We start from the raw sequence: 16,048 nt of genomic DNA, 5'->3' as shown, positions 1-16,048 counted from the left end.
ACAATCTTGAAATTTATACAATAAAACAGTTAAAACCGAACACAGAGACGCTTGTACAATTCTAAAATTTCAAAAATGACGTAGGTTATATAGCTATTTACAACAGAGACTGCAAAGATATGCTTCATATAAAAATAGTAATTTGCGATATGAACTGGAACAATTCTAAAATTTCAAAGGTGACGACAGTTAAGATGTTACAATAACAATTGCGTGGAAATACATTCCCAATAAACATCACTGACCGATCTAAACTGGTATAATATTTCAAATTTGACAACGGTAGAGCAATTACAACAGAGGCTGTGTATTTAAACATCCCAAACAAATAGCAGTTTGATAATGATTAAAAATAAATTTTGACTAAGGTTAAATAATTGAACGTGACTGCGTACTTGTACATCCCTCCCAAATGAATAGAACCCTGCAATTTAAACTGGTATAATTAAAACATTTTAGAGTTGACAAAGGTAAAGAAACAGCAACAGAGACTGTGTAGTAATATGTAATATAACCCAAATGAAAAGCACTACGTGAATTCGAACTGCACCTTTTCATTCATTTGGTACCAACGTTTTTAATTTTCTTATCCAAAATCTTTCCCGAGTGAGTCTATCCTCCCTAGACCAAGCAGTGTTGTGGTCTATGATTTTAATGGTCAGTCGATTGAGATCTGCATATATGATGTATATATGGATTGCCTAACAATGTAATTTTAACACACTATTTAGTATGTAAATATTAGAATGTTTAAAATATTTACAAAACGATAAAAATAAACGCAATATTTCGCTAGACAAACTAGCTTTATCAATCGTGCATCTATCCAGGTGAAATCGGATGTAGATGATAAGAAACTTTTGCAGCTCAATTTACATGTTGCACATGAATTTAGCTGCCTTGTAAATAATACATAATTTGGATGAAGTTCAAGATTATTTACAAAATTGGTGGTTGAAGTTTGCAACGTCCATTGGCCAATATTACAGAATAAAAAGGACGATGCTGTGTATTGAATTATTCTTTATCTTTCCTGTATCTCTTCTCGTCTTTTTCGATAAGACCATCCGGTTTTAAAGTGTGGAGCTTGTGGATCCAAAAGTTTTCTATTTTCCTTCTCGCCGTGGTGTCCCACTCGGTGTTTACTTCTATGATTTGGAAAGTAACATTATCAAAAGGATGTTTCTTTGAGCGAAGATGTCTTGTGAGAGGACAGTTTTTGTTGGTTTTGTACCATGAACGATGGTTATTGAGCCGAATATTGAATTTATCCATATATAAGATTTATATATATAAATATATAAAGGCGTTAATGGCAGTAGACTAATAATAATCCAATTCCAAATGAGTAAGCCCTATAGCCCTTGATTTTTTTGTAATAGAAGTGTGTTTGTTTTTTGTTTTTTTTTTGTCTTCTTTGATTTATGGCGTTTAATAGAATATTTATAGAAGTCACAATTATTTCATATGTTGGACAAAGGAATCCATTATTTTTGTCCATTGTCTATATCCGAATTCATAATAATTCAAGATAATAGTCTGTCCTTTTTAATCGATGAAAATTATACTATTTCTTCGGAAAGACATGGACGTTGTTGCTTTTAAAGGCGTATTTTGAACATGTACCATTCTATTATCATAGATTCACACTCCATTGTTAGCAGAATCTATAACCAAACAAAAGGATAGAAGAAATTACCAAAACGATAATAGAAAAGTCTAACGTTTGATTTTGTCAGCTTATATGGACTTTCCTTTTTTTAATATACCTTGGAGTTCGGTATTTTTGTTAATACTTTTTAATATATATGTTCAAAAAACGCCTTTGAAAACAACAAGATTTTTTCGTTCCCGAGGGTATCACCAGCTCAGTAGCTAGCACTTTTGAGTTGGCATGAAATATCATCGACATGTTTAATAATTCAGAAAACAGGTGTGTCTATCCCAATGAATAGATTGCCTCAGTCGTATTTGGAACAACTATTTTGAATTTTCAGATTTAAATGCGCATCAACTTTGTATTTTATTTGGCCTTCAAACTGTTTTCATTTGAGCAACGCTTGTGTCTTATGTTGACAAAATGCTCATCTAAAGTATCAAAATATAAGCCTGGTATCTTTGATGAGTTTCATGGTGAGTTTTAACAATCCCTGGTTTAATACCACTGTCTATGAACGTTCTTCCTCGCGAGTATCATTAACCCAGTATCAAGCACTTTTTTTAATTTTTAGACATACAGTATGTTCAATTTCTGCAAATTTCCTAGAATTATTCAAACAATAATGATGTTCTACCCTCAGGTATAGATTTTTTAGCCGTGTTTTGCCCACTTTTTCTGATTTTTCTGCTTTAAAGCTCTGTAGCTCCGTATTTAATTTGTCTTTCTAAATGTGTTGATTCGAGCACCGCTTATGGGTCTTATAGAAACGAAGCACGCGTCTAGCATACCAATTATGAGCCTGATATCTTTGATGAGTTTTCACAACCACTGGATCGATGTCTGCTGGTGGATGCTTCGCCCTTTCTTCCCAGCAGGATATAACAAGCTAGTCAGCACTTTTGTGTTGACATACAATATCATAGGTATGTTCATTTTTGTAATTTCATTGTTAGTAAAATTTTCAATTTTTCGAAACATTAAGGGTATTTCTACTGCTAGGCATAAATTGCCCTTTTCCGTACTTTGCACAACTTTTCGAAATTTTCGATTTTTAATGACCTTTTACTTCATATTTGATTTGGCCTTCTAAATGTTATGATTCGAGCACCACTGGTGAATCTTATTTAGGAGAAATGTGCGTCTGGTATTTCAAAAGAGGGACTAAAGATACCAGAGGGACAGTCAAGTATTTCAAGTTATAGGTCTGGTATCTTTGCTGAGTTTTTATAACTCAAATGCTAAATAGAAAAGTCATTTCATTGTATACAAAACTTCTCCAATGTATTAGTTTAGAACAATTAATATTTAAGACATTACAATTCCGCAAAGTCTCTAATGCAGTTTGTTTTTGGAGTTGTTATTCATTCAAACTTAGATTGTGTCAAAAATTCAAACACGAATAAATCTATGTCAGTGATAAAAGAGCGACAACTTTGGAAACTATTTCAACAGTTGAGCAATTATTTGATTCACTGGAATTACTATATTTTCGGGCCATTTTTTGAGAGCTACAAGTGTACAATTACATATTAGGAAAGACTTAATTTTTTGCTTTTTACATTTTTCAAAAAGAAAAAAAAAACATCTTTCCACAACTCTTTTGTTTAAATATGATATATAATCGAGAAAATTAACACGTAAATGAAATCCAAAGAACGTTACCATAACCCTTTAGTACACATAAACTCATCATAGATACAAGGATTAAAACTTTGTACGCAGTGATGCTGGAATAAAAAAAAAGTTCAAAAGGCCAAACAAAGTACAAAGCTGTAGAGCATTAAGAACCCAAAGTTCAAAAAGGCACGTTTTCCCTATTTTATAAACAAATTCAAAAAAGAATTGGATACAGAACAAATATAACAACCGTTGCAGTATAGGTTTTCTCCATGATAAGCCAGGTCTAAGTTCGCGGCGGTAGCCGAGAACCTTGACCTGACTTCGAGTGCAGAAAAACGATACGCCTGGTTATTACTAGCCCATTTCGTTTGTAACTTTATGTTTCTGACTGGTACGACTTTTTTTATGAGAAAGTAGTATATTCTGCTTTTTAAAGATTATATTGCATAATTAAAAAGATTCTATTAAAAAAATGTCCATACCGGTTTTACTACGATGTTTGGATATATTTAGTCTTTAATAACTTCAATAATCTTGAACTTCATCCAAATTAATTTTTTTTAAAAAGATGAAAAGTTTAGTATTTTATAGTCTTGTGAACAAGATGCAAAAATACGGGCCAATGGACGTTGAAAACTTATCCTACTTCAATAACATAAAACGCACAAACATAAGTTCGTACAATAAACAATAAACAAAATAAAATAAACAACACAAATATCAATAACAGATTTGAGATATTTGCGTATCAAAATTAAATAAGAAAGATAAATCAGACAAACATTAATATGCATGTATAAATATGGAATCAATAAAATAAAGAACAAAATATTTTAATCTAAAAAAACAGAAAATAAAGTGTATTATAAATAACGGATTTTATCTCGTTTTTAATTTTTAATTCTATATTTTTCGGAAATCATTTTTTTATTTTCGTGCTCATTACGATTAGCTAATATTCGGTTACACCCAATGACACAATATTTTTTTTTCATTTTCCATCCCAATGTCCAAAACGGGATGTAGTTTATTTGACGTTGAGATTGATTTTGCGCTATCACATTTACTGTTGCCTTTATTTATTCGACTTCGACAAATTCATTGAAAATGAGGAAACCTTCCGTGTAACTAGATGTAAACGTCTCGAACGATTTCAGCTAAACTACCCAGCAATACGACGAAAGGTTTGTACATGGAAACATTTTATGGTTACAGTGTCTCTTGTAATCAGTAAATTCGTAGACATTTAACTTATATTCCGCATTTAGGGACATAAATAGCTTTCTTATAAATATAACTTTATGAACACTTTTTGTATTAATAAGAAAAGGCAATATGGTCACAAGGTAAACGATAATGTGCCTATGAACTCATTGAATACACGAGTGACTCTATTCATAAAAAGTACCGTGTAACACCCGTTTATGTACTGTTTATCTATAGCTCGGTTGGGGGCAAAATCATACAACCATTTATACTATGAGACTCGTATTATAAATGATTACAATATAGGAACAGTACAAACAAACTAGATTATACTAACTTCTTACACTTAATATTGGCATCAGTACTTCTGAGTAGAGTACAGTGTTATAAACGATGCATCAAAACACATGTACCAAAATATCCAGAAAACAGTTTGTCAACGAATTTCGATACAAATAAAAATATATGAGACATGTAAGTCTTGTTTCCATGCATAGTTTTAGACGATAACCGTGTCGATGAATCCGAACGTTCCTGTTGGAGTTCATACGATTCCATGATCGTTTGTTTGTTACCTCGATTTTTCTTATTTATTGATCAATGAAGTTTGAACATCGGTAAACTATGTTCGCCTTATTTCCGACTGTAAAAGGTCCTGGCGTCGATTCATTATTACTTCAACAAAACTATTAAGTCGATAAAAAAAACTGTCAACGCCATGGCAGACTAAATTTTATATTTTGTAAACCTATTTAGATTTTTCAAAATTGCTCATTTAAATTTAAGGTCTTACTGTCCACGCAAGAGATACTTTTATTCTGGTTATGCCTGATACGAATTGATATTTATCAAAAAAATACACGACCTAGAGTATATAGAAGATGTGGTATGAGTGCCAATGAGACAACTCTCCATCCAAGTTACAATTTATAAAAGTAAACCATTATAGGTCAAGGTACGGCCTTCAACACGGAGCATTGGCTCACACCGAACAGTAAGCTATAAAGGGCCCCAAAAAATTACTAGTGTAAAACCATTTAAACGGAAAAACCAACGGTCATGCACGTATCCTTAGTCTTTAGATTTAAAATAGTATAGAGATAATAGTGTTATGATTGATATGACAAACTAGTCACAATAAGTCAGATGTATGATACAATAGTATTCACTATACATAAATTGTTGATAATCTGCGTGTATAAATGCAACAGACAAATTGTTTTTATTAGATTTTTAATGTAAATTCATTAACATGCGTCATGCATTGAATTATAATAACATAGTTAGTACTGAGGCATTTTTTTTTCAAATTAAAGGACCTTTAACGCACATTTTGCGTTGTATATATGCCATTTTGTTTTTCTTTGTTGACATATTTGTTCGTTTTTATAGTGATTAAGGTTATAACACAATGTTGACCGCTGTACCCTTATTTTTAATATTTTTACCTTTTATGTCTGTTTGTTTTGTTCACACATTGTTGTCAATATAATGGAATTTTATGCAACTGTCATACAAGCAAGAGGTTTAGCTAGCTATAAAACCAGGTTTAAGCCACCATTTTCTACATAAGGAAATGCCTGCATTAAGTCAGGAATATGACAGTTGTTTTCCATTCGTTTGATGTGTTTGAGCTTTTAATTTTGCTATTTGATAAGGGACTTTCCGTTTTGAATTTTCCTTGGATTTCGGTATTTTTGTTATTACTTTTTTCATAACTGTCATTTCTACATACAATGCGTTGCTAATTTTGTTATAAAGGAAGGCTCGCTAGACAAGAAGTTCAAAGTTTACTGAAATCAAACCATCATATATATATAATACAATTGATAACAACAAGTCCTTGTATTATTAATATTTAATAGGAAGGTATATATTCTATGGAAAAATCTCAGGTTACCCATTTGCACAGAATGTCAGTATTGTGTGTTAGTAATCTTCTGTATAAAATTCTCCTGAAATACGAAGAGACATATATATCAATATAACACTAGAAACGAATACGTTCCAACAAAAAACTAAATAAAATTGATTTTTTCTGGACATTTGCGAACTAAAATGTTTTGTTTACTTAATGCTAGAGTGGTTCAGTTGATCGATAATGTGTGTATGAAATAAATATGCAATATGTTTGTAAATTTAAGTTATCAATCAGAGCCTCAATTTGAAGAAAAAAGGGAATAAAATGTTAGAAGTGGCTATACTTCATTTGGTACTTTTACTTATTATTTTCGATTAACTTTTTGTCCTATATTTCTGGATGGTTACAGTACTTTTTATACATTTTTTGCTTTGATTAGTGCGTCATTATTAACAGTGACACCTTGTGTGAGCAATAGATCTACAAGAATGCCTGATTAGCATAAATGTATCAGCAGACAAATTAAATTCCGGTCCGATGTAAGCCATCGGCCTTGAAACGTAACTAACAAAACATATCGTTTACAAGTATAACGAATATGAAGTTATTTGAATTTGTTACAAAACCTGAAAAATTTCGGATAGCATAATTGGTCTACCTATTTCTACTGCAAAAACAAATATTTTTGATATTCAAACAATGTATTCTATCTTCATGCCACATTCCAATAAATGTATTTTATCTTCATGCCACATTCCAAACAATGTATTTTATCTTCATGCCACATTCCAGACAATGTATTTTATCAACAGGTCATACTTTAAAATTCAAATAAATCATAAACTAACCTTCTTTTATTGACAGTTAGTTGATCCACAAACATCCGTTATTGACGAACTAGATAATACTTTAGATTGATACATCTTTATCACTTCATTACCTGCACAAACATAACCCAGTTAAAACAAGATTTTCATATTACTTCAGATTAAAGTTTTTTTGTTTTTGTTTAACATATGGCATTGCCAATTAATGTTTTACGATACACAACAAACGTACTTCTTATCCGCTTATCAGTATAATTGGCATAAAAACTAAATGTCAAAATTGTAGACGTCAATTTTGTGTTGCCTAGGTGTTATTTATTCCATTAATGTCCTTTCAAATGAGTCAATAGATATACCGAACAAAACAAATTCTATGGATTCCTTAACGAGTTAGACCATTTGAGTTGCCTGGTACGTTTCTGTGACGCTAGCAGTAACTGTTAGTCTAATTTAATTCATTTTGTATTATATCTGGACTGCAAAAATGTTGACAAGTGTTTATCTAAGATATGAAAATGAAATCATTGACAAATATGGGTTAAAGTCACAATATTCAATTGACTTATTTAACAGTGCTTTTTCTACACAAATGGGAAACGTAATGAACTATACTGATTCCCACATTAAATACACCAAATAATGTAGAAAAATGATTTGTTGTTTTGCGGGAGGGGGTTGGGTTCTGGTAAATGTTGTTTTATGTATTTGGCGTCAATGTTTTGAATCAGGTATACATTACTACTTATTGCTTTAAAATCTTACTTTGTTCATAATATTCCGAAATCCGGCATGGAACGGGTTTCTGCTTAGCCACAAGACTAACCCTATCTATGTTTATATCAATACACATTTCTTTACTAGTGATCTAAATAATGAAAAATATACGACAATCAAAATTGCCATGTACTTTAAGTCAGTTCGTGACGTTTGTATGGTTCAAATATAATTTGATATATCAACCAATATAAAACTACAAAAATGTATCAGATAAAAACTGTACTGACGATTCTTTGCTTAGAACTTTTTAATCAGTTTTCTTCGCCCGATTTCATTTCTATTTCAAACTGCAATTTGTGCATTATTTGTGAATAATTAATCTATTTGTTTAATACTTGCATTTTGTAAATTATATATATATATATAGGAAAATATCCTCATTAGAAGTCTATACACGATATAAGTGCGCATGCAATGATTTGTTGTGTTTACGTAGTTGTTTTGTGTTATTTCAATGATTTAAAACACTATAATTGTGTCAAAATGAAAGATTTGTTTCTTACCCAGTCAAAATAAAGATTCAACTGATCTGCAGTTATTTCTTTTTTCTTATATAGACCATATGTACTGCTTGTGTTCAAGGAGCCAATGTCGGTTTCCATTCCAGTTGGTTTGGTAATTTCAATATATCCCATTGTACTGTTTTTCCCTCTTAACCAACTGCAAAATTATTTTTTTACATATACTGAATTGTATTCTTTCATTAAAAAATATAAGCAAAATGTTAGCGACCAAACAGCCAAATTTTGATACAACTGAAACGTATGTACAGAGTTATTTTTTACCATGATAAAAGCTGGTGGCATTTTTTTTTTTTTTTTTGTAAATTATAAGCAAAAAACAAATCCAGTAAAAATGAACACGTTTTTGTAAAATCTTTTAAAACAATGCAGTTATATTTCAATCACTTGAAAATTATGTCAACGGATATTTTACTTTTATTCAACTCAAAAACAGGACTTTAATTTACCTGAAGCATATTTGAAGCATAAACCCTAGTACTGAATCATTTAAGATTTTTATATCTAAGGAAAACGCTGGTTTTCGAAGCTCCTCTGGTACATTGAAAAATACAGACACCTTAAACAAAATATAATATAATCAATTACTAAAATAACACACAAAACTTAATAATTTTGTCACCAATTAACCAACATGTATACAAGTGAGAAATGTCAATTTGAAAGGTTAATATTGTAATGAGACATATCAAACATAGAATGTCCCAACCAGTCTTTCGTTGTTGTCACATAACAGATACCATATAAACATAACAAGTTTAACCTTTCAGACTAGGTATCGAGTTCCTCGCTGTATTAGCTATGTACGTTTGCTTTTTTGTTTTTTGTTGTTGTTTTGTTTGTTTTTGATTTAGGGAAAAAAGTGTTATTTTTATTCATTTTATAAGTATTTCGTTGGTTTTATTTTTTTTCTGATAGTCTTATTAATGTTTTATTTACATTATTGTTAGTCCAATAACACGAAGTGATAGATAATCGGTAACAGACTCGTGAAGCAAATATAAGCGCAATTCGTTCTGATGGCAAGACTGGGATGGAAAAATATATTATAAAATAGTAAAAATAAAAACAAAACTTAGTTATCAGACATAGAAGGTTTTAATCGGATCTTCTTGATTAGAATGAAACGCGATAGCATTAATTCTGAAATATTTTATGCCCTTTCGTGTTCAAGAAAAAGTGATACTCTCGACGACTCCTATGTCTTCGTCAGCTAAAATACACAACGCGAATAACACATAGATATATGCGGTTACAAGTGTTTTTATGACGTGTTTTGGTTGTACTTCTTATGCGCACTTTCTAGACCCATATTGCATATATTGTATACTATGAAACACTAACAAACAACTTATAACATCAGCACGGAGAAAATAAATCAGTGAACAGAGCTATTTTTTCTCGTTTCGAATTTAACGTAATTATATAATAATTACTGGTAATATTTTATGTAATATAATTCAAAGGAATTACTGTGAATAAATCGATTCGTGTATACAATGCAGATAGTGCAAAGGGAATGCGTAATAACACGGGTATAAATTTAGACTATCGGCGCTTATCTAACAATACTGATCAGACGCGATAAAATAGCATTATAATTCATAAATTGGATATCGATTATCGATACCGTTTTGTCAAATCCGGAGTTTCATCTTCCGTGTTCGATTCTTGTTCTTTCCGTAAGGCATTCACAAATCTATATTATATTTAATACAATAGAATCGAAGCAACATCATCAGGAAAACAAGCAGAACTTTTTTTTTGCTGGGTAATAATTTCAAAACGGGGTGTATATCGTATAATACTAAATAAAGGCAACAGTAGTATACCGCCGTTCGAAAGTCATAAATCGATTGAGAAAAAACAAATCCCGGTTACAAACTAAAACCGAGGGCAACACGTCAACAATAAGAGGAAAACAACGAAACAATAGAAACACTGAAATGAACAAAAAATAAGAAACGAACTATAAGATAACAGCTGCCATTTTCCTGACTTGGTACAGGACATTTTAAGAAAAAATGGTGGGTTGAACCTGGTTTTGTGGCTAACCTCGCGCTTTTATGGCAATGATAAATATAACACTAAAATGACAATATTACATGACAAGAATACAGTATAAATAAATGCAAGAACATTCAGGACAGAGAAATACATAAATAACCAATACAATAGTACATTTCGACATGCTAACCACAAAATAAAAGCAAACACGTAAAATAACATAGGACAGCACATAAAAACAGCACAATAGAACCACGAACTGTCTTTTACACGACTGGATCAACGTCACAAAAGTGACTATAAAATTGATACAGTTCAAGATCAGGTTTGTAACTATGTCATTTGATGTATTTTATAACAATTAGAAGAATATTAATATAGAATTGTGTTAGTAATTAGATAATTAATTGTATTATCTAGATATGTCGGTATTACTTCTAAATCAAACTGTAAAACAAGTAAATCGTGTTCATATAGTTGCTTTAAACTAAAATCTTACAAATGAACTGGGTGATTAATTATCTTTACTTTTACATACGAATAGAAAATAAAAAAATAGAATTACAACTTCAAACGATAAGACATTTAACAATATCCGATCAGAATTACAAATACAACATCATAACTAAATACATGAATGTTGGATAAACAAATACCGTGACACGTCTTATTGCAATGCAAATTCACACTCAGCAAAACAGTCGTATTTGGGAATAGGTCATGTTCGGTACTTAAAAGACCAGACGACGTAAAATGTAAACCACACTCTAAGACGTGGTGAAAATGTCATTAGTTAGTTTAGACACAGACACATCGTTTGGACCAACCGTGATGGTGTCTTTAAAATTTACGGAGTGTCATTTTTAATCTTTCCTCCTCATAACTTTGTTGGAGCAGTTTCTGCGTAAGGAGCACACTCCTGTATATGAAGTCCGTATAGTGTTAACATGCACGAGCATAACGTATCAACTGAGATATGTAAACACTATACGATGGGGCAGAGGGTATGTTACTGCTGAGAAATGGGAAATTGATAATTGGGAAGTTGAAATCGTCCTGTTTGTCATAGATTTTAGTGTGAAGTCGTCCATCTGTGTCAATATTGAGGAAAAGATCAAGGTATGAAGCAGTCCTTCTAGTATCAGTAGTATCCTAAAAGCTTTGCATCCCGATTATCATTCTTTACCAAAAACAATCAAGCTGATCTGAAGATTTTCCATCTTCATACCACTTTGCGTCATTTAATGTTACATGTAATTGTCTCCCAAAATATATTTTCTAATCATATCTTTATATATTTTTTATTCGGGTAGTAGTGTCAAAACGATCCGGTACCTAACAAGTTTACTTTAGATTTATCAATTATTTATATCAATCAGGGGGAAGTGGAATGTATGCTTCCGTGACATCGAGGCATCTGTGTTCATTGCATAAACCGATCTGTTAACTAGACTGTACAACAATATAGTTTTCGTTAAACAGGAGATGCATTTCTTCGTCGACTCAATCTAAGGTTTTAATAGCAAATGATGCAAAGAAGCATGTAGATGGAATATCAGCTTTTTTGTTGTTGGTAAAAAAATAACCGCTCTCATTGTTGATCTGTTACCAAATTGAAATAATATTATCTGAAATTCCTTCGTATTTCCTTGTCACATGTGTATTACACCTCGTAATAAAGAGAAAGTCCATATATTTCTGCTTTACTTATTTTCTTGTCAAATATAATCCTTGTTCATGAATCCTATTAAACAAGACAATTTCAATATTGAACTTGTGTGTGGACCTATACCTCCTAAAATATAATCATAAAAGCAAAAAAGTTAAAACATCAATATCTTTCTTCTTTTTAAGGTTTTGGTGTATTTTTTATGTTTAACCCAGATATAGGGAACTTATATATTGTACGTCATTCTTTATGCAGTTGTTACTCTGTACCTCAATGTGGCTAACGTAATACAAATAGATATCATACAACTTTTGTTTCCTTCACAATAGATACACCAAAACCTCTGTTACATTGCACAAATATTTTTTAGCAAATTTTTCTGAAGTTTCTACCTGAATAAATCTTACAAGAACCGATGAATTACAGATTCCACCACTGCAACAAGTGTGTTACGATATTTCTCCATGCGAGGTTTTTAAATAATCAAAATTTAACTGTTGAGAGTAAAGAAATATCGTAATACGCGAGTTGTAGTGGTGGAATCTGTTTCTCTTAGGATTTTTATCCTTCCCTTTCAGAGATTTGCAGAAAGTTGTGTTCTTTATATGTGACGTCATCAGGCATGGTCGCCTTTTTTCATGACGTCACAATAGGAAATTCAGCAGAAACCAACAAAATTTGACGTCATAATTAAATTTCAACCAATCATTTGCCGAGAACAGTTATTTCACTAATGAGGAGAACATTTTTTTCACAATCGGTTGGGAAATGTGAAAATAGTGTAACAAATTAGACAAAAATATGTTTGGCATTAAATACTTTTCTAAATCATTTCTAACAAGAAGTATTTACCAACCTCCATCATCGTAAAACCAAATCCTCTTGCTTCAACACCCACTTTTCGGGTTGATATAGGCATCTGGAATGAAACCCTAATATCTAAACATAGATCAAACACAATTGATGACTGCTTATTTTTATTTAGATATGCAGTTGTCAGCCTGTAATGCTCCCAATATTTTATGAATCTTGTGAATCTTAGTTTATAGCTGACTTGGCGATAAAACGAAACATCCAATCACACAATGAAAACAATTCTGGACTCAATAAGTTGTTGTGCAACTTATTGTCAATATTATATGATATTTAAATATCAGTGTATATAAAAATAAGGAGATGTGGTATGATCGCCAATGAAACAACTATCCACCAAAGTTCAAATGAAGTGGATGCAAGCAATTATAGGTAACCTTACGGCCTTCAACAATGGACAAAACCAATACTGTATAATCGGCTATAAAAGGCCCCGACATAAAAAAAAAGGAACAATTCAATCAAGAAAACTAACGGCCTAATTCATAACAAAACAATTTACGAAAAGCAAATATGACAAACATGAACCAACGACAACCACTGAACTACAGGCTCCTGACTTGGGACAGGCACATAAAGAATGTGGCGTGGTTAAACATGTTAGTGAGCGCTCAACCCTTCCCCTAACCTGGGACAGTGGTGTAAGAGCACAACATAAGAACAAACTATAAAAATTAGTTGAAAAAGGTTTAACTTATCGTTTGATACAAAGCAGAAAAACATCAAACAAAAACACAGATCGGACGTGGCAGGGTATTTATCTATCCCTAACAACAACAAAAAAATAAGAACAGAACTGAGATAACTCGCAGTTACTGACAGCTAGTTTAAAGTCAATAACAACTAATAGAAAAAATCATCTAAGACTAAAATATCAATCAGTCCTCATCCACATGGATTTAGTGTAAAGACGTCATTAACAGTCAGAGAAACACATGACCTTGTGCAATGCCAAAATATAGGTATCGACAGATTGTAGTACCGTGAAAGTACATATGTGTATAACAATAATATTTAGTATGGTTTAAATATACTGATAACAAAATCAATATTTATACCAATATAAACAATACTCAAAGATTTAATTACATTGTTGAATTAGTAACCTTTTAGAATACGTTTATTTAGAGGATTGATAAGTTTACCCGGATCGTATCTCAGTTTTTCGAGCACGGTAAACAACATTCCCGTAAAAATTAGGATGTGCTACCGGTATTCCGTTTGAAGTAAGTTTTCTACAGCCAAACTTGCAAACCAAATCTATGTATCTATGGCAGAATATAGTAAAGGTTTTAAGTAATCTGTGGTAACGAAAACCCTCATTTAATAATTTACTAGTAATACATAGATTACGCTAACCGAAATCAAAAACGTCACTACAGACACTGGCATAGCGAACGAGTTGGGATATAAACATCGTAAGATGGTGCCAAAGGAACATCACCGTAAAAAAAGGCAAATTAATAATAGGAAAAAAAAAATCATACCGTCGTACATTTTTGTGTAGAGTTTCTGGTGTTACACTGAAATATCTACATTTAGGAAAGGACAGTTATTGCTGTTAATATTTTATTTATTTAAAGTAAGTTCCTTTGGGTAAATGTCAGCAGTATATTAAGAGAATTCTTGATTATCTAACGAAAAAATATTATCAAGATAACGGTAAGTGTTGCTGAATTTATCAACTAAATGGAATTTAGACGGGTCTTTACTGAGTTTGGCCCTAAACTCTGATTCATAACAGTACAAGAACAAGTCTGCTATTAAAGGGGCACCATTGGTGCCAATAGGAATACCTACAACCTGTCGATAAACTTTATTGCTGAAACGTACTGTAGTCGTCTAATCTGTTATTTTACTGATTGTGTTCTATTCCAAAATGTGATATTTTAACTGATTGTTGAATCGCATGGCGGGTGATGCATTGCATTCAGTACCACTCATGAGTCTTATGTAGGCGAAATTTGAGTCTAACGTACCAAATTATAAACCTGGTATCTGTGAACATTTGAATCGTATTACAGTGATATTAAATTTAGGAGATGTAGTAGAATTTCCAATGAGAAAACTACCCATTAAACATTCAAAAACAAAAATATAAACAATTACAGGTCACAGTACGAACAATGAATAAAAAGATAAGATATAAACAGACATGGGATGACATAATATGATTAATCCGAGAGAAAAGCAACAGCATGTTGAACACCTCAATGAAATATGAAAATAAATTATAGAAGAGAATACCAACGACAACCACTAGATTACAGGTTCCTAACTTTGAACAGGCACATACAAGTTTAAGGCTCTAAAACACATTTGTTACCGCGCAATCCCTCTAAAATGATAAGTTGTACAGATTCATTCGTCATCAAATAAAATTGAAAATGGAAATGGGGAATATGCCAAAAAGACAACAACCCGACCAAAGAGCAGACAACAGCCGAAGGCCACCAATGGGTCTTCAACGCAGCGAGAAAATCCCGCACCCGGAGGTGGTCCTCAGCTGGCCCCTAAATAAAATTGTGTACTAGTTCAGTGAAAATGGACGTCACACTAAACTCCAAAACATATAAATGAACTAAAATTAAAAAATATTCAAGACTAACAAATATCAGAGGCTCCTTACTTGGGACAGGCGCAAAAATGCGGCGGGGTTAAACATGTTTTGTGAGATCTCAACCCTCCCCTATACCTCTAGCCAATGTAGAATAAAGAAACACATAGAAATACGCACAGTAAAACTCAGTTTAAAAGAAGTCCTAGTCCGATGTCAGAATAGGTAACAAAAGAAACTAAGCAAAATGACAATGATACATAAATGAACAAAGGACTACTAGCAGTTACTGAAATGCCAGCTCCAGACCTCAATTTAACTGATTGAAAGATTATGGCTTCATCATATGAAAATCAAGTACAATCCCTCCCGTTAGGGGTTTAGTATCATACCATCATAAAATATATGAGAAGAACATAACCCGTATCATGCCAACAACTGGTTTTAGAATAAATGTGTTTATTTCCGAT

At 31.9% G+C, this 16,048-nt stretch overlaps 1 protein-coding gene across 1 annotated transcript in view; it reads right to left on the bottom strand.

Moving 5' to 3' along the window:
* Positions 1-5,755: 5,755 nt before the first annotated feature.
* Positions 5,756-16,048, bottom strand: part of LOC127727833 (CD109 antigen-like) — an 82,861-nt gene continuing 72,568 nt past the window's right edge. Inside the window, exons 29-34 of the mRNA XM_052234948.1 lie at positions 13,005-13,067; positions 8,922-9,031; positions 8,455-8,611; positions 7,937-8,039; positions 7,196-7,287; positions 5,756-6,441 (exon numbers count right to left, since the gene is read on the bottom strand). Coding sequence (XP_052090908.1) covers positions 7,202-7,287; positions 7,937-8,039; positions 8,455-8,611; positions 8,922-9,031; positions 13,005-13,067 — 519 coding nt within the window. The 3' untranslated portion in view covers positions 5,756-6,441; positions 7,196-7,201. The remainder of the gene's footprint in view (positions 6,442-7,195; positions 7,288-7,936; positions 8,040-8,454; positions 8,612-8,921; positions 9,032-13,004; positions 13,068-16,048) is intronic.

This window comes from Mytilus californianus, unplaced genomic scaffold, assembly GCF_021869535.1.
Source record: "Mytilus californianus isolate M0D057914Y unplaced genomic scaffold, xbMytCali1.0.p SCAF_2, whole genome shotgun sequence".
NCBI lineage: Eukaryota > Metazoa > Mollusca > Bivalvia > Mytilida > Mytilidae > Mytilus > Mytilus californianus.
Note: the sequence above shows the minus strand (reverse complement) of the source record. Positions and strands in the feature narration are given on the sequence as shown.